We start from the raw sequence: 27,936 nt of genomic DNA, 5'->3' as shown, positions 1-27,936 counted from the left end.
ACCTGCGGTTGAACAAAACTACGTATTTGCAATTTACTTGAGGGTTGAATTGTCAAACAACTTCAACTCATTTTTTTTTTTTTTACGTTTGTTTTATTAAACGGCATTCCTTCGATATAACTCGACAAAATCAAAACATTTCACTTCGGGTATTTCCGAAATTATGCCAGCAATGTCTCATTTTAAACTTGAAGAAAAACCTTGCTTATTTGTTCTTACCTGTTTCATGTGTGTAGGTAAAATCCGCAAATTTCCAAGCAGAAAACGGTATCGAACTGTCATTTGCTTCCACGGAAATACCCGAAGTGAAATGTTTTGATTTTGTCGAGTTATATCGAAAGAATGCCTATTAAACTGTGTATATTATGTATATATTTGTAATTGTATGCATAAACTGTGTTTTTGTTCATTGCGTTTCCGCTATATTATTATTACTATTTATTATTATTAAAGGCGGCGAACTTAGAACCGTTAGTTCGCCGGACAAAATGCTGCTAAGCATTTCGTCCGTCCTTACATTCTGAGTTCAAATTCCGCCGAGGTCGACTTTACCTCTTAGCCTTTCGAGGTCGATAAATTAAGCACCAGTGAGATACGAGGGTCGATGTAATCGACTGTTCTTCCCCTACCCAATTTAAGGGCTTGTGAGTTTAGTAGAAAGGATTGTTATTATTATTATTAATAATAATAATTAAAGTCTCATGATAACCAAATACTGTTTCGTTCAATTCTTTCTGATGATTGCAGGATTGGCTTCTCTATTGAAACCATTTGGTAATTTGGCTACTATGAGAATATAATAATAATAATAATAATAATGTGCTAATAATAAATTTTGCTGCTGAAACCCATGTATTAATACTCAAATCCATTTATTTCATTTTACTACTGTAATTAGTTTAAATGTATCAATTAATCCTTGGATACTTTTGGATTTGTGGAATACCAGATACCAATGAGCTATTCCTTCAACTTAATCTTAACCATTAATCTAAATGGTTTGTTTACTTAATCTCTGTGTTCTATGCTAATATGGGCTGGACTATATATATATATATATATATCTATATATATACATCATCGACCATGTTCGGACAGTGCTTTTTACGTGCCATTGGCATGGGGAGCCAATCAGGTGGCACTGGCTACAACCCACGTATGAACGGTGCTTATATATATTTTACATCCATTTAACATGCTGGCTTGGGTTTGATGGTTTGATGGGAACAAGGAAGTTAGAAGACTTCACCAAACATTTTGGTATGGTTTCTATGGCTGGATGCCCTTCTTAATGCCAACCACTTTACAGAGTGTACTGGGTAGTTATTACGTGGCACCAGCACCAGTGTGGTCACCAAGTAACTTGCAGCAGGACAAGACCCTTTAAATGGGGTGGGGGAGTAGTATTGAGGGACAGAAAGGTGCCTTGCATTAGAAAGGAGACAGGGTTATCTCAGGTGGTGAAGATGTGACAGAGAGATGGCAGGGGTGTGCACCCAAGTTACAAGGTGTTGTATATAGAGGAGTGGATCAGGGATTAGAAAGGGTGGGTGATTACACACACACACAAACACACATGCATATATATGGAATCTGTTTTATAAAGTAAAACAATTTTTTTTTTTATCATATCCCTTCAGCATTTAGATTACTCTAATAAAATATAATGCTTAGTTATTTGCATTGTTGTGAGTTAATCTTGCAGTTTATCATAGCTTCTGGGTTTCAATGATTTGACTTTATTTTTAGAATGACATTGTAGGGTGGGTATGAGAGCCTGGATCTGTCAAGTTTAAACATAAAACAGAATATTTGGGTCTCGTATGGATGGTTTAAATGCTAAAGGGTTAAAATCACTCGTTCTCATTTGTTTCCATAGGTTTTAAACAGTGACATAAATATTAAAAATATACATTATAATAATAATGACACACATTTAAAAATGTATTAATTTAAATGATGCTGAAAGGAGTTTTGTTGCTGTGTATTGGCTTCTTTTCAGTGATTCTGTTCTATTTTGAAAAACATCAGTGTAGTGATCGCTCCACACCTGCTCAAAATCAAATATCAATATCACTTAGATCTCGGATATATATATATATATATATATTATATATATATATACACACATATATATATATATATATAAAATACAAAATGGGACAAGAACGCAAAACATCCAGACAACTAGGTGATACAAAAAGGGACAAAAAACATCCAGATAGACGATACAAAATGTGTCATTTGAAGCTTTTTATCCTCAGTCAAGAACTGGATCATCCTTGCAATTTCGGCTGATTAATCTTGAGATTGCTCCAATCTGGCCATCCCCAGGAAAAACTAAGCTAAGAGCATTAAATTCCTTGGAAAGCAGCATCAAATGTGTGTGTGTGTGTATATATATATATATATATATATATATAAACACATACATATATATATATACACATCCAGCCGTAGAAACATTGCCAGATCAGACTGGGCCTGGTGCAGCCTTCTGGCTTCCCAGACCCCAGTTGAACCGTCCAACCCATGCTAGCATGGAAAGCGGACGTTAAACGATGATGATGATGATATATTTAATCTTCACTCAAGAACCAGATCATCCTCGCAATTTCGGCTGATTAAACTAAGCTAAGAGCATTAGATTCCTTGGAAAAAAGCTTCGAATGTATACGAAACAAGGACGGAAAAACAGACGATGTTACACGAATATAAATACAAAAATAATACAAAAAAAACAATAATAATAACAGGACATCACAACAGGCGTCTTTCGACTAGAGATGAATTGAATTCAGCTGGCGTGTTAGGAATTGAGCCTTACAGCAGAGAAAAAATGTTGATGTTACCGCGATATATATACATATGTGTTTGTGTGTGTATATATATATAAATAATAGTGAAGGTGTGTGGCTTAGTGGTTAGAGCATTCGGCTCAAATTTGAAAGGTCGTGAGTTCAATTCCTGGCAATGCATTGTGTTCTTGAGCAAGACTCCTTATTTCACGTTGCTCCAGTCCACTCAGCTGGCAAAAATGAGTAGTACCTGTATTTCAAAGGGCCGACCTTGTCACACTCTGCGTCATGTGCTGAATCTCCCTGAGAATTATGTTAAGGGTATACGTGCCTGTGGGCTGCTCAGCCACTTGCATGTTAATTTCATGAGCAAGCTGTTCTGTTGATTGTATCGGCTGGGATTTTTAATTTATCGACCCCGGAAGGATGAAAGGCAAAGTCACCCTTGGTAGAATTTGAATTTAGAACATAGCAACGGGCGAAATAGCTAAGCATTTAGCTTGGTGTGCTAACGATTCTGTCAGCTAACTGCCTTGATAATAATAATAATCCTTTCTATTATAAGCACAAAGCCTAAAATTTGGAGGGGAAGGGACCAGTTGGTTACATCAATCCCAGTGTGTAACTGGTATTTAATTTATCAATCTCAAAAGGATGAAAAGCAAAGTCGACCTCGGCGGAATTTGAACTCTGAACAGAACGTGAAGACGGACGAAATACTGCTAAGCATTTCACCCGGCATGCTAACGATTCTGCTAGCTCACCACCTTAATAATAAAGATAATAATAATTGTATGATTGTTGTTGTTTGATCACCTCTCATTTTGAGATTTATGATAAAAGACATTTATTCCAGCCATGATCATCATGTTATTTCCAGACACAGTTCATCTCATACTACAGTGTCTCATATACCCTCCTCCTCTTCTCACATTTTCTTATTACAGGTATTCAGTTCCCGATGCACCATTCTCTGTCCCCAGTAAAATCACTGTCAAAGAACTGAACAGTCTTGTCAATGGATTGCTAAAAGGTATTCTCATTATTCAAACTTCTGTCAAGTCTTTCCTTTTATTGGCAGCAGCAGACTGGCTGCGTTATTAGAGCATCATTTTTTTTCTCATTTTTTTTGGACCCCCAAGGCCTCAGAAGCTCAGTTACTCAGTTCCCATGGTGTAAGTGACTGAGATCACAATCTTCGCTTTGAATGGAATCCTAGTGCATTGCAGGGTTCAAGGCCAACAATTTGTTTATATCAGCCCCAGTACTTGACTAGTAGTTTATTTTATTGACCCTGAAGGGATGAAAAGTTAAGTTGACTTTGGTGGGATTTGAACTCAGAACATAGAAGACCAGAGGAAATACCATTAAGCATTTTGTCCACTGTGCAAATGATTCTGCCATGAACATTTATTGATGATATTCATGTGTTGCGTATACTTCGTATTACATTGCATTTGTAATGTTTATTTCATCATCATCATCATGATGATGATGAAATAAACATTACAAATGCAATGTAATACGAAGTATACGCAACACATGAATATCATCAATAAATGTTCATGGCAGAATCATTTGCACAGTGGACAAAATGCTTAATGGTATTTCCTCTGGTCTTCTATGTTCTGAGTTCAAATCCCACCAAAGTCAACTTAACTTTTCATCCCTTCAGGGTCAATAAAATAAACTACTAGTCAAGTACTGGGGCTGATATAAACAAATTGTTGGCCTTGAACCCTGCAATGCACTAGGATTCCATTCAAAGCGAAGATTGTGATCTCAGTCACTTACACCATGGGAACTGAGTAACTGAGCTTCTGAGGCCTTGGGGGTCTGTATATTTATGGATGTTTATTTTAAAAGGTAACCAGCACTCTGTATGTTACCCTATAATGTGTCGTTAATGTCTTTGTTTGCTGTCTTCTGTTTCATGTTCCCAGAAGCCCTCACTGACACACCAAAGCTGGTTGACTTTGATTTCCTTATCAAAGGAGAATTCCTTCACACAACTCTTCTTGAGCACCTTGTTCAAAGCAATATCTCCACAGTAAGTAACGTATTTGTCATTCAGCTGTGACCAATACCACTGCAACCAATCATCACCACTACCACCATCACTGCTGCGGCCACTCACATCACAACAGATACAAAGATACAACCATCATCATCATCACAAACACTACCACCATTTATGCAATCAGTAACACCACCACAGACACCACTATAAGTACATACACACACAGTGGGCCTCTTTCAGTTTCTATCTCCAGATGCTCACACAAGGCTTTGATTGGCCCAGGGCTATAATAGAAGACACTTAACTGAAGGTGTCATGCAGTGGGACTGAACCTAGGACCATCTTGTTGAATGTTGGGAAGAGAACTTACCAGTTCCACGTTAAAAGTACCCAGCACACACTGTAAAGTGGTGTTGGGAAGGGCATCCAGCTGTAGAAACCAATTTGAATCAGACTTGAACCTGGTGCAGTTCTGCTTGCCAGCTCTGGTCAAATTGTCCACCCATGATGATGATGATATACATATAGAACATCATTTTCATACATCTTTTGACAATGCTAGCACGGGTTGGATGGTTTGATTGAGCTGGTAAGCTGGAAGGCTGCACCAGACTCTAGTCTGATTTAGCATGGTTTTCTATGGTTGGATGCCCTTCCTAATGCCACCACTCTGAGAGTGTAATGGGTGCCATTTGCATGACACTGGTATCTACCACGACTGATTTTGCTTGCCTTGATGGATCTTCTCAAGCAGGACATAATGTCAAAGGTCTTGTTCATTGCCTCTGTGAGGCCTAACACGTGGAAGGAACTCTGCCATCTCACCTCCGTGAGGCCCACTCGAAAGGAACTCAGCCACTCTGCCTCCATCAGGCCCAATGCTCAAAAGTACTCAGCCTCTTTGCCTCTGTGAAGCCCAACGTTCAATGGTTGATTTTTTTTTTTTAATCTAACATCTATTTCCATGTTAGCATGATTTGGACAGTCTGACAGGATCCGGTGAGCTGCAAGGCTGTATTGGGCCCCAATGTCTGCTTGGACATGGTTTCTATGGCTGGATGTCATTCCTAATATCAGCAATGTTACAAACTGTACTCAGTACTTTTTTCATGCCATTGGCACTAAAGAGGTTGCCATGTAAACCTGCAAGGCAGAAATGTACAGGGAAAAAAGATAAACTTCCACTACTAAGAAGGAAGGTGAAGTGTGGGGGAGGGGCCAGGTGTGGGAAGGCTAAAGTATGATAGAGGGATGAGCAAGTACAGCTTTTTACCAAAGGTCTCGGTCACTAGTCATTGCCTCCATGAAGCCTAAAGTTCAAAGATTATGCTTCACCACCTTGTTCCATGTCTTCCTGGGTCTATCTCACCATAGGTTCCCTCCACAGAGATCAGCACTTCTTTACACAGCTGTTCTTGTCCTTATGCACCACATGACCACACCAGTGCAGTTGTCTCTACAGATGCTTACACACTGTCATACATGCACACTGACATTGCACAAGTGTATTTTCCTTTATAAAATTTACAGTTCAACTTTACAATTTTTAAACTTTTCAGGAAGATGTTATTGAAGTAGAATACCTTGAGAGACACCCAGCACCCCAGCCTGAAGATTCCCTTGTCCATGATGACTGGGTTAGCTGTATCCATGGAGGGAAACAATAGTAAGTTACTTCCGACATGCTCTTCCTCCTCTTCTCACTCTGTGATCCTTTCATTTTTATTCTGTTTCTGTCCTTCACACCAGTGGTTCTCAAACATTTTTTGCCTTTGGACCCTTTTTGATTCCAATTTTACTCAAGTGGACCCCACCAATGGTTATTCAATGTTTTAAAAACGTCTATTTTATTTTTATAATTAAAGCTGTTTTTCTCATGGCCAGGCATGTTTCACAGAAGATTGGGAGTGAAGGCCACTGCTTGAATGACAATACCACTTGCTTACAACCATCACACAATATCAAAGCAAGGAGACAGGGCTTCTTTTAGTTTCTCTCTACCAAATCCACTCAGAAGGCTTTGCTTGGCCTGAGGTTTTAGTAGAAGACACTTGCCCAAGATGTCATGCTGAGGGAGTGAAACTGAAACCCTGTAGTTGGGAAGCAAACTTCTTTACCATACAGCCACGTCTGCCATATAAATACATTCAAGCATGGTCGATGCCAGTCCCTCCAGACTGGATCCTGTACCGGTGGCATGAAAAATACACCATACCAATGTGGTCGATGCCAGTACCATCTGACTGGCTCCTGTGCTGATGGCATGTAAAAGCACCATTTGAGCATCGCTGATGCCAGTACTGCCTGACTGGCTCCCGTGCTGGTGGCCCATAAAAAGCATCATTCGAGCATGGTTGTTGCCAGTGCCGCCTGACTGGCTCCCATGCCAGTGGCATGTAAAAATCACCATTCAAGCATGGTCGATGCTAGTACTGCCTGACTGCCCCCCCTCCCGTGCCAGTGGGATGTAACGAGCACCCACTACACTCAGAGTGGTTGTCATTAGAAAGGGCATCCAGCTGTAGAAACTTGCAACCTTCTAGCTTGCTAATCCTCAGTCAAACTGTCCATCCCATGCCATCATGGAAAGCAGACGTTAAACGATGATGATGATGATCTGAATTTATTAGTCAACCTAAGGTCATGGTTAGAAGTCACATGACTTTACTCCCTATAACCTTGTAGTGCTTGATAGAGCTTTGTATGTAGTTGTTGTACTTGATATAGCTCTATGTATCCTTGTGGCATTGGACAGTTCTATGGAACCGTTTGATAAATGATGACAAAGCTCTGTAGATCTTGTAGTTCACACGGCCCTATATAATTTGTGCTATGTGAAGAATTAACATTTAATTTATATCTTTTTTGTTCCTTATTTTTATATTTTCTTCTACCTTCAGTATATTATCAGGTTGCTATGACAACACTATTCATATTTGGAACAAAGAGGGTGTCAACTTAAAGACAATATCTGGACACACAGCACCGGTTTTGTGTGTGTCTTGGATAAAACATGGTAAGTCTTTTAAATGTATTCTATAATTAAGGATGTTTCTTGAGTTGCCAGTTTAGTGCCTCTTACTAGTTTCAGCACAAAAATTCTTTGTTATGCCCCTGCGTGTTTTTAGTTTGCTCTAACACTTCTCGTTTTACCACAAGCAAATGCTGATGTGGAGAGAGTATTTGGCCACATGAATTTTTTGAAATCAAACAAGCATAAATGCTTAAGCATAGAAATACAAAGGAATTTTGAACATCAAACGCAAATTTAAATCAAGTGGTAAATGTTACAATTGTAAAGTACCTAGCAAACTGTTAAAGAAAATTGGATCCATAGATGCTTATAAATGATGTGAAGCTGCAGCTTCATCATCGTTTAATGTCCATTTTCCATGCTGGCATGGGTTGGATAGTTTGACTGAGGTCAGGAGAGCCAATGGCTGCACCATGCTCTACATCAAAATAAAATTGGTCAGGAATTCTTTGAAAATATTAAGGAGTACAAATACAGTAATTAACTTCATTTAATTAGATTGGAAAATTTTAATATAAATCTTTTGATTTTTACACCATTTTATGTGGGTTTTTGGTGCTTTCCACTTTTAACTATTGAAATAGTCATCATTTTTTTGTTTGGTGTGTTTTCCATGCTGTCATGGATTTTATAGGAGCTGCACCAGGTTCCATTATTTGTTTTGGCCTGGCTTCTACGGCTGGATGCCCTTCCCAATGTCAATCACTTTACAAAGTGTACTGGGTGCTTTTACATGGCACCAGCACTGACAGGGTCACCAAGTATCTTGCGAGACAAAATCCCCTCAGCTGGGAGTAGTGATGATAGGCTTTGTGTCTGTTGAAGGATATAAGATAGAGGGGACAGAAATAATGCTTTTTTAAATTTTGAATTAGCAACTCTGGCTATTACTGTGATTGCATATGCTCATGAGGTATTTGTGCTGAGCGTAGAAGGGTTAACAGACGGAGAAAGAGAGCAAGTGTTGGGTGGGATGGGGTGGTGGTATTACTTGGGTGTTTGATATTTACATTGATTTCTTGTTTCTTCTTCTTCCATGTTTTACCTGAAATTCTAACAAACTACAAAACTACATTAAAAAAGACGAAAGTCCTGTCTGTGAATTTGTCACTGGCTCCCATGACCAAACATTGCTACTGTGGCAGTGGAATCCCAAAACCAAAGAAGTGAAATGCAATTACGTGTGTCGTGGTCATTCAGCCAGTGTGGATTGTGTGGCAGTAGACCACACCAAAAAAAGGGTAAGTTCAGATGGCTTTAACTAGATTCATTCCTGTGGGGCCTCACTTAATATTGTCTGGTTGACTAAAATAGATTTTGGAGTAAAGATTATATAATAAAGGGTGGCTAGCAAGAATAGGAGCAATGATGAGGATGCTGCCAGTTATTGTTGTTTAGCCCCTGGTCAAGCAGACATAGTTAAAGGCATTCTAGCTTTGAGCATCTCATCTCTTTTCTAGACACAGGTGCAAGCATGGTTGTGTGGTTAAGAAGGTTGCTTCCTAATCATATAGTCTTTAGCTTCAGTTCCACTGTGTGGAACTTTGGGCATGTGTCTTCTACTATAGCCTTGGGTCAACCAAAGCCTTGTGAGTGAATTTGGTAAATGGAGACTAAAAGAAGTCCATCATATATGCATGTATGTATGTGTGTGTTTGTGTACCCTTGTCTATACATCAGGTATTGGTTGTAAATGAGCATCACTGTCATACAAGCAGGGTTGTTTGCTATCTTCCATAGAAAACCTGTCTGGCCATGGGAAATAATTACTGTGCATGGAAATAGATAAGGGTTGGCAAGTGGAAGGGCATCCAGCTGTAGAAAGTTTGCCTCAATAGACTCTGTTCAGCCTGTGCAAGCATGGAAAAGTGGACGTATAATGATGATGATATATCGTCATCATTGTTTTAACCTGCATTTTTAATTATTGCAGAGGTTAAATGGAGTTCATTGAAGCAAATTTTCTATGGCTGGATGCCCTTCCTGTTGCTAACCCTTACCTGTTTCTAAACGTGGTAGCATTTTCCCTTAGTTTGGACATGATTTCATGGAAGACTGCAGATATCACCACTTGTATAATGGTGAAACTTGTTTACAATTAGCGTGTGATATGAAGACAAGGATACACATATATATGTGTGTGTGTAATAGGTTTCTTTTTAATTTCTATCTACATAATTTGCTCTCAGAGATTTGGTCAGCCTGAGGTTACAGTAGAAGACATTCAGGTGTTGAATGGATTCTTATTTAAGATGGTGTAGTATGGCTTAAGGGAAATTTAGCTGTTTTTTCTAACAGGTCAAGTGACCACGTGATCACTCTTGCTGATGATGAGTATTGTTGATAATGACGGACCTATTGAGAGCAGTGATAAAATTTATGATGGTAGTTGTCAAGATGACATGGTTGTTAAAGTTTCAAGTATATTTAAGAGAATCAAGGCTGTTGGAGTTATCAAATTGTTGGTGTATTTGCTGAGGTGGGGGGGTCAAAGTGCCATACTTTGTCTCCGTTATGGGCCTTTGTCTAGGACAGAGGCAGTAGTTGTAAATAGCTAATACCATGGTTAAGTGTAGTTTATTATCTCTGAGATGTACCAAACTTAAATATTCCTGTCTTAGTTACTAAGACAAGAGTAATTAAGTTGCCAACTGCATAACGATGACTACATTAAATGATGAGGCTCTCTGTACAACCAGCCAACTTATTAGAAATAGCAACCAAATCTCCATTAAATTGCACTCTGCATTTGCATATATATAAATGACACATTTAGTTCAATATATCCCTAAAAAGTTGTGATGGTCATGGTTGGATCATAAGTATGCTCAATACTCGCTGACCTGGGGCTAAACAACAACATATAGCTTCCATTTTCTTCTCCTTAAGGTCCACTGGTGTTCCTCATTGTATTATTGCCAATGTAAACCTCAACCACCACCACAACTAATCTAGGTATTTCATTTCATTTCTCTTTGGTATCTTGCAGATGTGCAGTGGTTCCTGGGACAATATGCTGAAAATCTGGTCTACAGGTTAGTAATGAATGTTTTATTGTGAGTGGATTTGGTAGATGGAAAATGAGAGAAGACTTTCCTGTATACATGTATGTATGTATGAGTGTGTGTTCATGAGCTACTTGTAAACAAATGTCACTGTCATATAAGCAGGGTCGTTTCTTGGCAATTTTCTGTGAAAAAAGTGCAGTCATTGAGTTGTGTCCTCCGCCTAGTGAAGGTGGGCAACAGGAATGATATTTGGCTACATAAAATCTGCCTTGAGAAATTTTGTCTCATCTATGTAAGCTTGGAAAACTGAATGGTAAAACAAGGATTTTAGCATTATCATCATCATTTAACATCCATTTCCTATGCTGGTGTGGGTTGGATGGTTCAACTGGAACTGGTATGCCAAAAGACTGCACCAAGCCCTGCTATTTGCTTTGATGTAGTTTCTACGGCTGGATGTCCTTCCTAATGCAAACCACTTCACCTCATTTTCACCCTACTTCCTCTCTCTTTCCTGCTAGAGTAGTCTTAAAACTCTTTTACAAGACACCTCTTCCTATCCCTCCCTCCTATATTAGCCTCTTGACATCTCTCTGAATGCTGTAAAAGGGTCTTTTCTGTGAGTTTCTTGGTGACTCCACCATTGCTGGTGGCATGAAAAAAGGCAACCAGTACACTCTGTAAAATGACTGGTGTTAGGAAGGACATCAAGCTGTAGTAACCGTATCAAAACAGATGATGGAAACAGACACAGACCTCAGACTAGTGGATCCTGTCAAACCATCAAACCCTTGACAGCATAGGACATAGACATTAAACAACGATGATGATACCATTTGTGTGGGGAGCAGTGTAGTTGATTGAATTGATCCAGATATTTAAAACCCTAATAAATGAAAATGATGGATTCACCAACGTCAATGAAGGCGAGAATTGAACTGTGGACCTAAAGAGATCTAACTAAATACTGCAAGCATTTTGCCTGATGCTCTACTGATTCTACCATCTACTATTTTTTAATAATAACAGTTTCTCGCATTGGCACAAAGTCATAGGTTTGTGGAGGAGGAGGTGGTTAAGAAGTTTGCTTGTCAACTGCAAGGTTTCAGGTTCAGTCCCACACTGTGACACATTGGGCATGTGTCTTCTGCAAGGGTCTCAGGTTGACCATTGGCCCTTGTGAGTGAATTTGGTAGATGGAAACTATAAGAAGCCTGTTGTGTGTTTGTGTCTCCTTATCTTATCATTGTGTGATTATTGTAAATAAATGCCATGCATTTCCAATATTCTGCAAAAAAACATGTCTAGCCATCAGGAACTATTACCTTATTTGGAAATAGATGAGGGTTTGTGACGGGAAAGGCATCTGGCAACAGAAAATCTGCATCAATAAACTCCTTCTGACCCATGCAAGCATGGAAAAGTGGACGTTGGAACAACAATACTGTTGATGGTGAAATGTATAGAGAGAGTTACATTAATATTCCAATTCTTTCTTTTAATAACCCCAGAAAGGATGATGGTGAAGGTGTACTGCAGTAGGAACTGAACTTAGAACAAAAACAGGCACTTAACTGAATACTTCTGAGTATTTCCCTGTTGTTCTATCATTTATGCTAAGCCATTATCCTCTAATAACGATAATAACAACAGATTGTAATAATGTCTTTGCTTTTCCAGTTGCCGATGACAACACAGCCGAAACAACACAGGATGAAGAGGTGAACTTGCTGAAGAAGAAGAAAATCTGTGGTTATAAAGCAGAGTTAAGAGTAAGTGATCTACTTGACCGTAAACTTGGGGACAGTTTAAAAAAAAAAAAATTTATAGGATTATAGTTCTAGGTTAATAAGGCAGCGAGCTGGCAGAAACATTAGCATGCCAGACGAAATGCTTAGCTGTATTTCGTCTGTCTTTATGTTCTGAGTTCAAATTCTGCCAAGGTCGGCTTTACCTTTCATCCTTTTGGAAGCAATAAATTAAGTGCTAGTTAGGTATGCGGGTCGAAGTAATCGACTGGCCCCCACCCACCCCCAAATTTCATGCCTTGTGCCTAGAGTAGAAAAGAATATTTCTATGTTAATGAGGTTTGCTCTTTATAAGAATCCTCTCACTTCTCTGTCAACTTCTTTTTTCTCCACATCAGTCATCATCTTTGTTTTGATGACTGCTTTGCCTTGTTTGCATAGCTCGGGAAGAATTTCATTGAGGCAAATTTTCTACAGCCAAATGCCCTTCCTGTAATTATATTTATTTTATTATTATTCAAATTCCCCCATGATTGACTTTGCCTTTCATCTTCTCAGGGTCAATAAATTAAATACCAGTCAAATTCTAGTCCTTGTGCCAATGCTAGAAACCATTATTATTATTGCCTTTACACAGCTTCTAATGCTGGAGATGTACTACGGTGTCAGCTGTTCACTACCAGTAAACTAAGGAAACGCCCCTTATTTTTTGAGCACCATCCGGAGTATTCGAGCAGTTCCAAACAGTGCTGTTTTCTTCAAGTGCTCCACCCTTAGTGCAGCCCCTATTTCTTCCACTTCTTGAGATTTTTGCTCACTGTTCCCATTATTATTATTATTACTACTAGTGAAATGGATTGGCGGAATAAGACCATTAGAAAAATGCTTTACAGTTTTTTTTTTCTGGCTCTTTGTGTTCTGAATTCAAATCCTGTTGAAGTTGTCTTTGCATTTCATTCCTCCAGGGTCACTTAATGGTCTACTTGTTAAGTACTGGGGTCAGTTTGTCCCCTCTCCTCAAAAGTCTTGGCCTTTTGCCGATATCAAAAACATTTATTATTATTATATGAAGCCCAGTATACTCATCTGATAAGGGTACACCAGGCACATGTATCACAACCATGAGATATACGAAACCCAATATACCCATCTGATAAGGGTACACTGGGCACATGTATCACAACCATGTGTGCGACATGGTGATCTCATATCAAGATAAACAGCGCATGACCTTGCAGGTGGAGCCCAGTTAGAATTTTCTTCAGGTCGAGTAGCCCAATCTGCTGAAAAAATCCCTGAATAAGGATCGTTTAAAGATGTTGTATGAAACACCCATGTTTCCAGTGGTGAATTATTCAAACTCCAAAGAATTCCTCTCAACAAGTGACTATGATGCTCCCCCACTACTTCTGCTCTTGATCAGAGATGCACATATTGTCAGCCACTAAGGGACATGCTCAATTGGTTACGGTCAAATAACTGAGAAGCAAATCTGTGGTATTGAGCAGAATATTTGCTATAGCCCATCTTTCTTACCATCATCATTGTTTAACGTCTGTTTTCCATGCTGGCATGGGTTGGACGGTTCAACTGGGGTCTGGAAAGCCAAGAGGCTGCAGCAGGCACCAGTCTGATTTGGCATGGTTATCTACAGCTGGATGCCCTTCCTAATACCAACCACTACGAGAGTGTAGTGGGTGATTTTTACATGCCACCAGCACAGGGACCAGAGAGGGGCTAGCATCAACCACGATCGGATGGTGCTTTTATGTGCCACCGACACGGTAGCCGGTCAAGGCAGTGCTGACATCAGCCATGTTCTGATGGTGCTTTTTATGTGTCATCACCACAGAGCCATTCAGGGCGAGGGAGCTGATATCGACAATGTTCGGATGGTGCTTTTTATGTGCCACCGGCACAAGGACCACAGCTGCAATTTCCACTTGATTGTGATAGGCGGTGAGCTAGCAGAAACGTTAGCATGCTGGGCGAAATGCTTAGTGGTATTTCGTCTCCTTTTATGTTCTGAGTTCAAATTCTGCCACGGTTGACTTTGCCTTTCATTCTTTCGGGGTCGATAAATTAAGTACCAGTTGTGTACTGGGGTTGATCTAGTCGACTGGCTTCCTCCCCCAAAATTTCGTGCCTTGAGTAGAAAAAGTTATTATTGGGATAGATTGGCAGAATAAGACCATTAGAAAAATGCTTTATAGTTTTTTTTTCTGGCTCTTTGTGTTCTGAGTTCAAATCCTGTTGAAGTTGTCTTTGCTTTTCATCCCTCCAAAGTCACCTAATGGTCTACTTGTTAAGTTCTGGGGTCAGTTTTATCAGTTTGTCTCCGCTCCTCAAAAGTCTTGGCCTTTCGCCTATATCAAAAATATTCATTATTATTATTATTATTATTTTCTTTCATTAGGTTCCCCTGCTAACACTGGCTGGTCACTCAGAGGGAATATCATCACTGTGTTGGGTGGACCGTAATCAAATCTGTACTGCATCATGGGACCACACAATGAAGATTTGGGATCTGGAAAGAGCTGAATCTTTAACTACAATGGTAACATTTATTTGCTTTCCCTTTTTGATTTTAAATTTATTTTATTTTTCTTATTTATTGAAGATATTTAGTTTTTTATAAGTGCAGGCATGGTAAGGAGCTTGCTTCTCAACCACATGGTTCCAGGTTCAGTCCCACGGTACCTTGAGCAAGTGGCTTTTACTATAGCCTTGGGTCAAACAAAGCCTTGTGAGAGGATTTGGTTGACAGAAACTGAAAGAAGCCTGTCATATATATATATATCATCAATCATTGTTTAATGTCCACTTTCCATGCTAGCATGGGTTGGACTGAGGACTGGCGAACCAGATGGCTGCACCAGACTCTAATCTGATCTGACAGAGTTTCTATAGCTGATGTCCTTCCTAACGCCAACCACTCCAAGAGTGGGCCAGTCAGGCGGTACTGGCAACAGCCACACTCAAATAGTGCTTTTTATGCCACCTACACAGGAGCCAGTCCAGCAGCACTGGCAACGAGTTTACTTGTATGTTTTTTCATGTGCCATCAGCACAAGTGCCAGTAAGGCGACGCAGGTAATATATGTGTGTGTGTGTGTGTGTGTCTGTTTTCTGCCACCACTGCTTGATAACTGTGGGTGTTGGTGTGTTTATATCCCATAACTTAGCAAAGGAGACTGATAGAATAAGTACCAGGCTTTAAAAAAAGGTACTGGAGTATTTCTTGAAGGGAGTGCTCCACCATGACCATGGTCTAATAACTGAAACAAGCAAAAAATAAAAGATTTGTATGCTAATAGTTTATGCTTGCTATTTGAAGGAATTTAGATATGAGGGAGTTCATGATTGTTCAGTGAATAGAAGAGTGTCAGCACTTCACCCAAAAGGGACATCTGTCTAGTTCTCTGTGGCCAAGAGATGACTGGTACTAAAGCACATACTCTCTCCCTTTCTCTTGTGTAAATAAATAGAAGTCAGTTCTTTGTATCTCTCACTCTCATTGGTAAAAAGGGGTTGAGTGTTCCTTTCCCTGGTGTTAAGACAAGTTGTCTTCACCTGCCCCCCTCAAAATGGATTTATATGTTTCCTTCTGTGGAGTCAAGGGGAAACTGTCTTTCTGCATGAGACAAAATGAAATACTTTAGTTTGTAGGTCTGTCTTTGTAAATATGTGGCTGTGTGCCATGAGCGAGAGCTTGCGGTGCCAACAAGAGAGAATGTATTTAGTTATTCATGTGAGACTATTATCGAGAAGAGCAGGAATTCCAACATCATACTCCTAGAAAGAGAATGGGAGTCCACCAGACTTCTTAAGGATCCATTATTTTGGCACAAGTCCAGTATTTTTCACATCATTATTCATTAGCTGACCTACAACACATAAGTCGTTAATCTCCATACTTTAAAGTCTGGAACTTATTCTGTCAGTCTCCTTTGCTAAGTTACAGGGATATAAACACACCAACATCCCCAGTTATCAAGCAATGGTGGCAGACAGACACATGCTATTAAAACTGTGGGACGTACGAAGGTGAGAACAGAATGAGTATCTATACTGTATTGAGAGGCTGCAAGGATGGGGATGCAGCACAAATCTTTTTTACCTAAGCTTCAACATCCTATTTTAGTAGAAACAAAATGACAACCATGAAAAGTGTTTCCTCAACAAAAGTAAAGCCAGTTTACACACACACACACACATTCTCTCTTCTCATCTGTATTTTTCATTTGAAAGAACTCTGTCACTCTGCTCTGCCGCCATCATATCCAGTGCATGTCAACATGTTATTCTCACCATTATCTTTGCAGCAAGGATCAAAAGTCTTCCTCGATCTTGCTTATTCTCCACTGAACCAATTGATTATCACAGGATCTGCTGATCGACACATTCGACTCTGGGACCATAGAACAAATGGTTTGTTGCCTTTCCTTATCTCTCTCTCTCTCTCTCTCTCTCTCTCACACACACACATATATCAGTCAATGATTCACATTTATTTTGAAGTGAGCTGTGAACTGCAAAATGCAGGTGTGACATTTTTAGGATGTGTGATTTGGGTAGTAAAATGTGAAATGCACCATTTCTTTTAGGCTATGATAGTATGAGATATTGTCGGTTGTAGAGTGGGAGATATGAGATATTTGTTGTGGTCTGTGTGGACAGCAAAGATATATATGTATGTTCTTTCATTAGTTTTTTTGAATGTGTAAAACTCTCTCTTCATATTCGAGTGTGTGTAACTCTCTATCGAGCTATCTTCAAGTTTGAGGGTGTGTGCAAAAGCATGATGATGTCATTTTCTGTTTAAGTGTGCCAATTTCTGTTATTTTCTTGTCTGCAGAGGGTGCAATAGTCAAGAACAGTTTCTCTTCCCATCGAGGGTGGGTGTCCAGTGTATGCTGGTCACCCAACAGTGAAAACCACTTCATCTCAGGTTCATATGACATGCTATTAAAACTGTGGGACGTACGAAGGTGAGTACAAAATGAGTATATCTATATTGCTACAAAGCCCCATCCATTATTTTGGCACAAGTTCAGCAATTTTCACATCATTATCCATTAGCTGACCTACAACACATCAGTCGTTAATCTCAATACTTTATTCATTATTCCATTATCCTTTAGGACAATTATGTAATGGAAATTAGGAACTTAAGACCCAAATGTCTTTTATTGTTGTAAGGTTAATGTTCTCAATTAAAGGTGCTCAGTGGTTTCAGGCCTGGTTGTGTGGTTAAGAAGCTCACTTTACAACCATGTGGTTTTGGTTGCAAAGCCTCGTGCAGCATCTTGGACATTTGTCCTCTGCTATAAGCCGTGGGCCAATCAATGCCTTGTGAGGGAATTTAGATGACAGAAACTGTATGGAAGCCTGTCATGTATGGACATACACGTGTGTATCTCTGCGTTTGTTCCTGCTCCCCACTTATTTATGTCTCAGTAACCTAGAGGTTCAGCAAAAGAGACTGATAAAATACATACCAGACTTTAAAATAAGTACTGCAGTCATTCTGTTCAACTAAACCCTTGAAAACGGTACCCTGGCATAGTTGCAATCCTGTGTGTGAAACAAATAAGAGATATGGTGACCATCCCTGTCTATGATGGATGCCAAGTAACTGCTATACAGAAAGGTTAAAAAGCATGAATATTAGTTAGAAAAAGAACACCTCATTCTACTCCCAGTTTGTTTCTTTCTTTTCTTATAATTCAAACCTTTAACATAATTTATTTTAACCCTTTGGCATTTTAAACAAGCCACATCTGGCACAAATATTCTGAGTTTATGTTCAAACTGGTCACATCTTGCCTCTCACACCTACCTTACAATGTCTTCTAAAATAAACAATCACATCGTTGCAGTCTCAAAACAGTCTGAATAAACAAGTATAACATTTGACAGAGTAATATCTGAATGCTAAAGGGTTAAAAGTCTATTCTTGTGTTGTTTATTTATACATTTGTGTTTGTTTTTTTTTTCTAGTCCAAAAGCTCCACTGTATAACATGACAGGTCATGAGGAAAAGATTCTTGCAGTGGATTGGTCGATTCCTGAACTTATGTTGTCTGGTGGTGCTGACAAACACATGAAGATATTTCACCACACTAATACCAAAGAATTCATTGCTTCATAATATTTTATTAAAGAATTACAAGAAAAACAGTTTTTTATTTTATTATTTATAGAATTCTATTAAAACTTGAAAGGTTTCCTTGCAGCTGTTGATATTAATCAATAATCCAGGAACTATCATTTTGATTTAAAGTTGTTTCTGGCATAAGCAGTCATCAGTTTTTTCCAGTTCCAGATTTTACCCTAGAAAGGGTCACCAAGTTGAAAGATCTATGTTGTGGGTGTTGTTATGGCAGAGTCTGTAGAAGATCAAAATAACAAGTAAATCAGTATAGAGTTTAAGCATTGTCTGTTGGAATATATACACTTTTGGTGTATTATGAGATGATACATTAACAATCAGCTTCAGTGTCCAAATTTCTGGGGTTTCTGTAGCAGTATTCATGAATGAAAGACAAATCCTAATGGAATGGGGTGCTAGTATTTCAGATCACATTCTGAGATGATGTGGCACCTACTCTTGTTGACAGCTGTGTGAATTGAGTTGTCGTCACTCTCATTACCATCAACCCAGCACGACAAAACAGCCATAAAAAGCAAACAATGGAACTATTACATGGTCGATTGACTTGCTAGAAATAACAGCCTAGTTTTGATATTCTGTTAAAAGGGTACATTGGATAATGTAGTCCTGAGTTTCCAGAACATAGGAAAAAGACAGGATGGTCATAGCTGTAAGCTTAATGGATTATTAAATTGGTTTCAAATTTCACCATTTACCTCAGTTACCTCTATCCTGCTCACCCATCCAATCCAAACCTCTGTATCATCCCACTTATTCTCCCCCCCCATGTCCTGACACATCTTCACCATCTCTCTCTCTCTAGTGTTCTCTTTATCTTAATCTCTAACTCACCTTCCTTCCTTTCTCAAGTAGAGCATTCATGTATCTGCTCTACAACCTCTAATCTCATCAACTAGCACAAGACTGCCACTCCACTTCATTACTGTTACCATTCCTAGCTGAGGCAGGGGTTTTTTTTGTTTTGCAAGTTACTTGGTGACACATAAAAGCACCCAGTACACTCTGTAAAGCAGCTGGTGTTAGGAAGCACATCCAGTTGTAGGAACCATGCCAAAACAGACAATGGACGCCAGTGTAGCTCCTGGCCTTACCACCTCCTGTCAACCCATGCCAACATGGAAAACAGATTATGGTGATCATAAATGCTTGGTGAAACAGCTGTAATTTATTTGATATTTGAAGATGGTTCTCAGTATAGGTAAACCAAGAAAGTTGTTTGAAGAAGACAATTTTGAACTCTGACTCGTAGACTTTACTGATGAAGTTAAGATAGGACTGAGAAACTTTGAAATAATATGTCAGGAGAAATATGATTCTAAATACAAATGTTTGAGAGTAATATAGCAAGTTGCTTTCAGTAGAATAAAAATTTAAAAGGTGATGATATTAGCAGTACCCCAGCATGGCATGAGCCTTTGGGCTGAAAAGCTCTTGGCTTCAAGGGTATTGTCAAAGGCCTGGTAGAGGCCCAACCTTCTGAGTTCTTTAAGGAGCTTAGAAAAACTGAAAGACTGGTGTAATAAGTGTGTGAATCTAAGAGGTGACTGTTGAATGAAATCACAACATATCCTCCTGTATTTACTTTTACCTAAAGCTAGAAACTTTTTTCAGTCCCCACCTCATATGTGTGTGTGTCTGAGGATTACATCATCTAGTGCATACGTCCCCCTGTTCTTTTTTTATTTTCCAAATAAAATGTGTCAATAATCTAATTGACATAAGTCAAGAAAACCGAGAACGACTGGTTTACAGAATCGACTTTTTGTCGTTTGCATGGCTCTTTATATTGAAACAAGATTTGAGTCCGTATTGAACACAAATAATTTTAAAAAGCAAGACATGGATAATGTAACCCTAGACATACTGTATAGAAAGAGACCAGATAGCAATGGCTTGATCATAAGTTTAACAGAATCGTAACAAGTTGGAATCGCTGAATGCCAGGATCATATTTGTGTCAAGACAGGGTGATCTCCCTTAGATTAAGTTGAAATAAAAATATGAAAATAGTAAGTTTTACTACCACTAGATGTCGCATTAGTCTTGTTCGGAAAAAGATATTTACGTAACTTCTTAAAGAAAATTCATATTTATTGAGAAAATATTAATATAACCAAAAGATAATTGTACTACGAAAATAAATTATTCGAATTTCTTGAGAGGGAATTCGCTAGTTTTAGCTATAATAACCGCAATTCACTGACAGCCGATGACGAACATCCTCAAATATTTATATAATCTCCTGTTTAATATTTCTGTATTATTGAACAGGCAATTGTGTGCACCAATTTCAAGTATAGAATTCTATTTCAATCTTAATAAATACTCATACTATCTACAATTTAAATACTTTTCATAACTGAAGTGTAGAACTACAGCCATCAATTGGCATCAAAATGGCCACTGTTTCGTATCTACCCCAGTCACTTGTGAAAACACGTTTTATTTTATTAAAATACAGACAAGCATTGCGGGTAATTTCAGCTGAATAAAGGGAGAATTATTTAAATAAATGACTTCACCTAATTACAATTAGCATAAAGATAGTCACATGTCACCATTAAAACGATTTCTTCAACAATATCGCATCATTATAGGAAATAATTGTTTATTGAGTATTTTCTAAGGATCCTGTGTGGTCTTCTGTCCTGCAAATATCTCTCTTAAATTAATCATTACGTTATTTTGTCTTTTTGGTTATAGTTCAGCTCTCTTTATTCAGCAATAATAGGTTATTTACCCTGCTAGAAATGACAGCCATAAACAAAAGCTATTTCAAATCAGTAAAGTCGCATACAAAAAGACGGTAAGTCAGGTATGGAACGCTTTTGATCATACGCCTGCTGTAGCTGTTATTGAGCCTATGGCCAAACAGCAACATAACAGTGGAACCTACAACTATATTTTATGTTTTCAAGTAACAGGGTTGCAACCATGCCGGGGTACCGTCATCAAGAGTTTTAGTCGGACAAATCGACCCCAGAACCTATTCTTTTATTTGTTTAGGTAATTTGACTGCGGCCATGCTGGAGCACCGGCTTTAGTCAAACAATTCGACCCCAGGACTTATTCTTTGTAAGCCTAGTACTTATTCTATCGGTGTCTTTTGCCGAACCGCCAAGTTACGGAGAACTTAAACACATATATATACAACGGGCTTCTTTCAGCTTCCGTCTACCAAAACCTCTCACAAGGCTTAGGTCGGCCCGAGGCTGGAGTAGAAGACACTTGCCCAAAGTGCTACGCAGTGGAACTCAACCTGAAACCATGTGGGTCGTAAGCAAATATATGTAATTACGATTCAGTTGAATTGATGTACCAAGCCACAAATATAACATAAGGAAATAGTGTAATTATTTTGGTTTCTGGTATTGATAGAAATTTGGTAAAAATGGTTTATCCTTTATGTTGGAAATCTATATGGTCATCTACGTCTGAGGAAAGTGGTTTCTTTCAAATTGTTTTAATGTTTTCATTGATCGATTAAATGGATCCGCTTGAAACGGTCGTAAGGCATTGATCCCTGGACATCCTTGTTACTTATTTGCATTATATATATAGATACACACACACACTCTCCTACTCTTTACTATGTGAGTAACAGTGTATTCTGCAATCGGTTCTTGAGGCTCGCTTTGATAAGGCCTGACTATTGGTGATGGTGTTTACATGCAAATCAGATCAGCAGAAAACATATTCTAGTCTCATCATCCATTTCCCCCGCTGACTGTCTAGAATTTACAGTCTTGTCTAATTTCCTTTTTTTTTAATAATATAGCGTAATTTCAGGGAGATTTTCTATTTCTACCACACTGAATGACCCTGTAGGGACTCTGTCGTTGGCTCGCTTTGGGATTAGTTACGGATTAAGAGATCTACTGGAAGAAAGACATGCGGGCTATACAAAATATCCACTATTGAACAACCGAAAATAAAAATGAAAACTCAGTTATCAGGGGTAATAAAGAGTTACCTCCCTGTAATTAATGGACAGAGGAATAAGTGACTGATTTTTTTTTTGCAGTGCGTAATGAGCATATATGCACGTTCATTTAATATTAAAGCAAGCCTTTAAGATGAAGTACTGCTAATTGTTATTTAATGAAAGACTTTCCAGTCGTGACCATCTAGTTTTTTTCACAATAGTGCATGTAAGACAATATTCAATATATCTTTTATTCTTTGAAGTTGGTAGGATGTAGTTTGAGGGCCATTTAACTGCTGCTTATAGCAAAGTGAGTGACTAGGTAGATGGTTCTTTGTTAGGAAATAGTGAAATTTATAACTTTCATTTAGGAATTTTAATGCATTATTTAAGTGTAATATATTTGTCAATTAAACGTGAATATATTGAGAGAAAATTACACTTTTTTCTTTTGTAGAGCTAATGTAACTTCACAACACTCACTCAGAAGTAATAATCGTTTCTATTTTAGGTACAAGGCCCGAAATTTTTTTGGGGGGGAGGGGGGCAGTCGAATAAATCGACCCAGTACGCAACTGGTACTTAATTCATGATGCTACAGTAGAAGTCACTTGCCAAGGTGCCATGCAGTGGGACTGAACCTAGAACCATGTGGTTGGCAAGCAAGCTACTTACCACACAGCCACTCCTGCGCCGGAGGTCCCGCAAGTGTACATAGACCCTCACCTACCTCGGTTGGCAGGTGTTAATGTGTTGAATACCCGGGCCTCAAGCGACCTAAAGGGTTCCTTCCCTCTGATGGCACTAATTATAGCCTCATCCGTGGGGGATAGATTGATCCAGCATGCATGCAGTCGCCGGTGCAAGGTGGCACCGGCGGCCCTAAAACACCGGGCGTTTAGGTGCAGTTAATATATACACACAGAGTTTAGTATCAACATAATGTTACTAAATTGATGCCTTGAATTACTGGCAACACTCTAAAATGTTAAATTCTTCCTCTTTTCTTCATGATTAGAACAACTACAATCCAATACAGAAGCCTCTCGATGGCCTTTTGACCTGCTAGAAACATCAGCCATCATATCCCACTCTACTACCTTAAAGAATGAAAGATCCACTGGTTAATGATATAATTCTAGACATACCAACCTCAATAAACGGACACCATGATCTGTACAGGATAATATTTACTAAATAATAATGCTTTCAAATTTTAGCAAAAGGCCAGCAACTTTGTGGTAAGTCAATTAAATTGACCCCAATATTCACCTGGTACTTGTTTTGCCTTTCATCCTGAAAGGACGAATGGTGAAGTTGACCTTGGTAGAATTTGAACTCAGAATGTAAAGACAGAGAAAATGCTGCTACACACTGCCTGGCATGCTAACGATTCTGCCAACTCCCTGCCTTCATTTACTAAACAATGATAATAATTAGAAACTGAGACACTGTAGAACAAAGTGTCCTGGTAACAAAGACTTCTGGAAAATTCATCTCCCTTCTGTGACTTAGAAAATAGGACATTCCATAGCAGTTTAAAATATGAATTTCCAATCTAGGCAGCAGGTGATCAGTTTTAAAAAGTGTAATATCAACCGTAATAGACAATAGGTACTTTATGTAATTAACCCTTGAAGGATGAAAAGCAAAGTTGATCTTTGTAGGATTTGAAATCAGAAATGTAAAGAGCTGCAGCAATCACAAAACAATCTATCTGATGTATCTAACAGTTGTGCCAAGCCACCGTTCTTCACTTGTTTAGAGAAATCATTTCAAATTTAGGTACGTCAGCAATTTTCAAAGGAAGAATCTAGCTCAGAGGTTCTCAGTTATTTTGTTTTTGGACTCCTTTATTTCTTATTTTATTTTGATGGACCCTCAGAGCCATTTGATGCTTAAAAAACTCCTATTATATTTTTAGAATCAAATATTAGGGATTGTATAAAAAAAATTACTAAAATAATTTGTGTATTGTAGAAGTGTGATTTATTGCACAAAGATTTTAAAAACAAAATCTTCCATGGGCCCTGGTTAAGAAGCACTGAGCCAGCTGAGGGCTTTACTGGTACTTTATTTTATTGATCCCAAAAGGGTGAAAGCAAAGTTGGCATCAGCAGGATTTGAGCCCAGAATATAAAAGATGTTAGAAGTGCTGCAAGACCGTCAGATGCTTTAACAATTCTGCCAGCTCAATGGTTTCAGATTTTGGCACAAGGTCAGCAATTTCAGGAGAGAGTGTAAATCAATTACATCAACCCCTAGTATTCAACTGGTACTTGTCTAATCAACCCCAAAAGGATGAGAAGCCACAAAGTATCTTGTCAGTGTGCTAATGATACTGCCAGCTAGTCAACTTTAATAATGGTTTCAAATTTTGATACAAGGCCAGCAATTTCAAAGAGTAGGGGGTGGGGGAAGTTGATTAAATCAACCCCAGTGCTCAACTAGTACTTATTTTATTGTCACCCGAAAAGATGAAAGGCAAAGTTGACCCTGGCATGATTTGAACTCAGAATGTAAAGACAGGCGAAAAGCCCCCAAGTGTTGCATCAAGTGGGCTCATATTCTGCCAGCTTGCTGCCTTGGCCCATAAGGGTTGGTTTCCTGGTCTCATTAGCATATACGTTCCTGACCTGGATAAGATGCTGGTCTGTTGTAGCTGAGCAGCTAGATGCAGGAGGAAAGTGTGAGAGAAAGTTGTGGCATAAGAGTCAGCAGAAGTTCGCCATTACTTTCTGCCAGAGCTGTGTGGAGCTTAGGTGTTTTGCTCATAAACACAAACATCACCCAGTCTGAGATTTGAACCTGCGATCCCTCGACCTTGAGTTCACAGCTCTAACCACTAGCCATTTGCCTCCACCATGGCCATCTTTTATTATGATAATTCTGATTGTGGTACAAGGCCAGCAATCTTTATTAGAGGTGGGGGAGTCAATTTCATCGGACTCTGTACTTAATTGGTACTTTACTTTATTGACCCAGAAATAATGAAAGGTGAAGTTATCCTCAACAGGATTTGATCCTGTATGTAAAACATTGGAAGAAATACCCCAAAACATTTTGTCTGATGCTCTTACAATTCTTCCTGTTCACCAGCTTTTCCGTTTTAAATACACACAAAAATATCAACATTAATCCTTATAGTGTCTATTAACAATATATATGAAGAGGGTGGATTATAGGATTTTCTGGTTCATCATCATCATCGTTTAATGTCTGCTTTCCATGCTAGCATGGGTTGCACGATTTGACAGAGGACTGGCAAACCAGATTGGAGCCTGGTGCAGCCATCTGGTTCGCCAGTCCTCAGTCAAATTGTCCAACCCATGCTAGCATGGAAAGTGGACATTAAACAAAGATGATGATGATGATAGTTAATCTGAAGGTAATACTGGGTGTGTCTGTGTAAGGCAGCAAGGTGACAGAATTGTTAAAGAAATTGGGCAAAGTGCTTCGTGTAATTTCATCCATCTTTACGTTGAGTGCAAATTCTATTGAAGATGATTTTTCCTTTCATCATTTTAGGGTTGCTAAAATAAGGACCAATTGAGCACTGGGTTTGATGTAATTGACTTCACCCTTCCTTGAAATTGCTGGTCTTGTCCCAAAATTTGAAACCTATATTGAGTGCGTGTAGGTAGAAGGGAGGGAGAAAATCTCTTCATTTGCCTTGATTCCTGATGAACCAACATTAAACCTGTCTGTTGTTATGCAACCTGCTACAAACATTCAAGACATCAAATCCTCACTTTATCTTAACCCTATCACACTATGTTCCTTGCTATAACAGAAATAGATTAAATGTCATCTCTGCTGGATACCTCGTAAAGCTGTAACGAATAACAGAAAAAAAGAAGATGCAGCCAATTCTGTTCTTTAGTTTACCTGCAATTGTTACTCTTGAGGTGTTAATGTAACCATTTATTTTATTGCCCAGGTGGAGAGTAAAGTTAGACAGGAAGGTCCAGATCTGAGGGGATTAAAACAGAAAGAAAATATTGGATCACAGAAGAAGATAGCTACATACACTGTACTTACAAATAGAAATTGTTGAGATGGTCATGGCTGGAATTTCTTTGGTCATATGCCTGCTCAATTAGGACTAAACAACAATAACGAAAGCGAACTTTTATGTGATCTCTCTCCTTGCTAGAAATAGCAACTAAATTACCTTTAAAGTACACACTGTCAATATAAGAACAGAGAACTCACATTGGATAATGTAGTTCTTGACTCACTGTCTGAATAAAGGAGATGGTCGTGGATGGAACAACTTTGATCATAAGCCTACTCAAAGAACATTGATCTGGGGATAAACAAATCCATTTCTTTTTACAATTTCCAGGTTAAATTCACCAATTAGTGTATGCATGTGGAATTAGGAAGGTTTTGGGGGATAGCAATAATGAAAACAGTATAAGTAAAAAGATGAAAGCTTGCCTGGTATGGTCATGTATCCTGCCACACCTCCATGTCCAAAACCATTCTTTGTGACCCAGGTGAGGGAAGGCAAAAGACAGGCAGACAGAGAAGATCCTGGTTTCACAACATCAAGTACTGGACAGGTCATGGCACAGTGAACATGCTACGCATGACAGAGAAGAGAGATCAGTGGCAACAGCTGACCATGAAAGCATCCAGAGTGGAAACCCCCAACGACTGGCAGCATCAGTTAAGGGACCTTGATGATGAATAATAAAAACAACTAAAATTCTTCATGGAAGCCTCTCTGTGGTTCTGTTCTACCATCAGAGGGAAACAAAATGTTGCACTGCATAATAGCCATGGATTTCTTTTAGCTGTTGTTTCTGTCAATGAACTGTGGCCACCCTGGGGCACCACTTTGAGGGGTTTAGTCAAACAAACTGACCCCAGTATTTATTTAAGACTGGTACTTATTCTATTGGTCACCTTTGTTGAACTGCTAAGTTATGGGAATGTAAACAAACCAACAGTAGGGGGAGAGACAAACACACATACATATATGTGATGAGTTTCTACAGTTTCCCTGTACAAAATTCATTCACAAGTCATTGGTTGGAGCCATAATAGAAGACACCTGCTCAGTTGGATTGAACCTGAAACCATGCGGTTGCAAAGTGGGCCTCTTAACAACACATCCATGCCTGAGTTATAGCTTCTTAACTTTAGTTATGACTGAACCCTTACATCCACTTCTGCTATGACTAAATTCACAGCCTAGTCCTTTGCAATTGCTAAAC

At 38.8% G+C, this 27,936-nt stretch overlaps 1 protein-coding gene across 1 annotated transcript in view; it reads left to right on the top strand.

The window, feature by feature from the left end:
• Positions 1 to 18,791, top strand: part of LOC115216570 (ribosome biogenesis protein WDR12 homolog) — a 19,311-nt gene extending 520 nt beyond the window's left edge. Inside the window, exons 2-12 of the mRNA XM_029786037.2 lie at positions 3,746 to 3,831; positions 4,742 to 4,848; positions 6,378 to 6,484; positions 7,719 to 7,834; positions 8,936 to 9,093; positions 10,842 to 10,887; positions 12,541 to 12,632; positions 15,025 to 15,165; positions 16,934 to 17,039; positions 17,467 to 17,599; positions 18,612 to 18,791. Of these exons, the coding sequence (XP_029641897.1) occupies positions 3,746 to 3,831; positions 4,742 to 4,848; positions 6,378 to 6,484; positions 7,719 to 7,834; positions 8,936 to 9,093; positions 10,842 to 10,887; positions 12,541 to 12,632; positions 15,025 to 15,165; positions 16,934 to 17,039; positions 17,467 to 17,599; positions 18,612 to 18,762 (1,243 nt within the window). The 3' untranslated portion in view covers positions 18,763 to 18,791. The remainder of the gene's footprint in view (positions 1 to 3,745; positions 3,832 to 4,741; positions 4,849 to 6,377; positions 6,485 to 7,718; positions 7,835 to 8,935; positions 9,094 to 10,841; positions 10,888 to 12,540; positions 12,633 to 15,024; positions 15,166 to 16,933; positions 17,040 to 17,466; positions 17,600 to 18,611) is intronic.
• Positions 18,792 to 27,936: the final 9,145 nt, after the last annotated feature.

Source organism: Octopus sinensis, linkage group LG10 (assembly GCF_006345805.1).
Source record: "Octopus sinensis linkage group LG10, ASM634580v1, whole genome shotgun sequence".
NCBI lineage: Eukaryota > Metazoa > Mollusca > Cephalopoda > Octopoda > Octopodidae > Octopus > Octopus sinensis.
The sequence above is the reverse complement of the archived record's forward strand: the minus strand, read 5'-3'. Positions and strand labels throughout refer to the sequence as shown.